General features: G+C 45.2%; 1 protein-coding gene across 1 annotated transcript; it reads left to right on the forward strand.

Moving 5' to 3' along the window:
• The first annotated feature begins 412 nt into the window (after positions 1 to 412).
• LOC147455473 (copper transporter 5.1-like) lies at positions 413 to 1,268 on the forward strand. Its single transcript, XM_086515265.1, has one exon. The coding sequence runs from the start codon at positions 629 to 631 to the stop codon at positions 1,112 to 1,114; it is 486 nt and encodes a 161-aa protein (XP_086371391.1). The 5' UTR covers positions 413 to 628; the 3' UTR covers positions 1,115 to 1,268.
• Positions 1,269 to 2,521: the final 1,253 nt, after the last annotated feature.

Raw genomic sequence — 2,521 nt, forward strand, 5'->3', positions numbered from 1 at the left:
CACCCGGACACCTTTATTGCAGCGAATATGGCTTCCAGGTCAAGGGCACACAGCAAGAAGAACATCGGACCCCCTTCCCCCCCCACGCATGCCGGCCCACCCTCGTCGAAGCTTGCCCATCGTCCTCTGACTAGCAGTCCTACAACTTTTAACACAAAAAAAACTTTGGAAAACTCCTCGTCCATTGACCATGTGTCACATTACCCCGCGGTCATCAACTGATATTGGAAAAGTCCCCAAGAGCCCCTCTGCCAATCCTTGCTATTTCACTTTTGTCCACCGTCCATGTGTGATATGGGCCTTAGGCATATAGACCATCTAACTTCTTTAAACATCATTTTCCAAGCCGGCGATGATTAACGAATGTTTAAACGATACAAGCGAGGAAAGGAGAAAGGGGAAAGAACGTCTGTGTGTGTGTGTGTTTGGAACTTTGGTGTTAGGGAGTGCGTTGCTATTCGCTGTACTATAAGCTCAATGGTACTGCACAAGCTGCCGCGTGTATTAATTTAACGGTGTAAGGGAGAAAGGGTGCCATCTCTCTCTCTCTCTCTCTCTCTCTCTCTCTCTCACACACACACACACACACACACACACACACACACACACAGATCTCAATAAGCTGCAGATGGAAGATATGCATATGGATATGGGGCATGATGACAGCATGGGGCCGGCTTCAGCAGCGATGCAGATGAGCTTCTACTCGAGCAAGCGAGTGACGATTCTGCTTGAAGGCTGGCAGACCACCTCGGCGGGCAACTACCTGGGATCTCTGCTGGCGCTGCTGCTGATGGCCTTTCTGTACCAATACCTGGAGCTCCTCTCGTCCTCGGCGTCCCCACTCTTGTCATATCATAATTCCGGATCAAGGCCTTCTGATAGTAATGATACTGGGGCGATCAAGAGCTTTGTGAATGTCAGTGCCAGCAGTACCCCTCTCAGCACCAAGCTGCTCCTCACTTTGCTCTTCGGCGCCCGTGTTGGCGTGGCTTACCTGCTCATGCTCGCCGTCATGTCTTTCAACGCCGGCGTCTTCATCGCCGTTGTCTTGGGCTTCTCTGCCGGCTTCTTCGTGTTTCGTAGCGACATCCATTCTCCCAAATCGACCTAGGTCAGATTGCGGACGGTATGTATTCCACTATATATGTCTACGTGCACTTTGTCCCAAATGGGAATATGTATTCCCCGGCTCATGGACACTTTGTCTCAACTCGAATATGTATAGTTTTTTAAACTCTTTTTTTTTATATATAAAAGTGATCAGTTGAGCTTGTATTGCATCAAACCCAAAAGGTTACAAACTCCCTTGGTATATCTTTTCCAGAGGGTTCTCCAAAAAATAATACATCAAAGGGGGTCGTATCTCCTTGATTACATTTACATGCGAAGCCTACAGTTTTAGTTTTTTTTTTTTCACAACAGTTTTCACCGACGCATTTCTAGAACAACATTGGAGTCCAGAGGATCACACTTCTTTTGAAAAAGTAACTCATTTCTGGAATGCCAAATTGCTCGCAACATAGCAACTCTTACTACGCAATTGTCTGTTAGAAGATCCATATTGTCTATGTGTTTAGATCCCATAGCTAAGTCATGTCTAAAGAAGAGAGTTCCCAAATGTGTGTACATCCACTTGCAAACAGAGCCCGTGAAAACTCTAATTTTGCACAACCCTAGAACTTGTGTGTGAGGCATTCATTGGGTGCTTGCATCTGACACATGCACCTTCGGCTAGACCTCTTGCTTTGGCCTTGTCCCTGGTGGGGATAAAACCAAAGAGTAAAGGGAAACTTTATCTCTCTCTTTGCATTTGGACTTCTAGATGTTGCCAACTACTTGGCTCCATTCGCTAGCAACACACTAGCTGGACCAGATCCTTTTGAGGTGATTTGTCCATACCGTTGAGGAGCAAAGCTTTTCATAAATTGATTTCCTTTTGGGTGAGCAAAATAAACTTCCTGGAGCGAAAGATTGCTGCAGAGCTTGAGATGCTCAAAGAAATGTCAATCTTCCTCTTCTTTTTCTCCATTGGACCTTGCCTTTGACCTTTTTGGTTGTGCCCTCCCATAACATTAAATTTTGAGCATCAGTGAATGCCTTTCAAAGATCTCATATTTTTCTGCACTTACTAGTGCTACATAGGTAGAAGCACTCGAAAAATATCATCTTGCCTTCCTAGCTTCCATACGAATATGTAGAGATTTTCATTCATTACTAGAATAGTTATTCACTATCATCTCCCCACATCCCAAATAAGTTACATCGCTTCCGCCCATAGCATTCTTTTCGTACCCTCTTTTAAAACTTCCTCTTTCCTAGTCTTTCCTGGTGTGTATTTGTTATAAATGTGTATATATGGTGCGTCCCACATGGGGGGGGGGGGGGGGGGGGTTATAATAATAGTTCCCTTCTAGCATGTGGAGGTCCCCGATGGGTGCACACAGAGACATAACTTCTTTGTCGTGTATCAGCTTGTTACATGCATAAGTATGCACACAAACCTTACATGCATACATGT

This window comes from Adiantum capillus-veneris, chromosome 6, assembly GCF_014529385.1.
Source record: "Adiantum capillus-veneris isolate H3 chromosome 6, ASM1452938v2, whole genome shotgun sequence".
Classification (NCBI taxonomy): Eukaryota; Viridiplantae; Streptophyta; class Polypodiopsida; order Polypodiales; family Pteridaceae; genus Adiantum; species Adiantum capillus-veneris.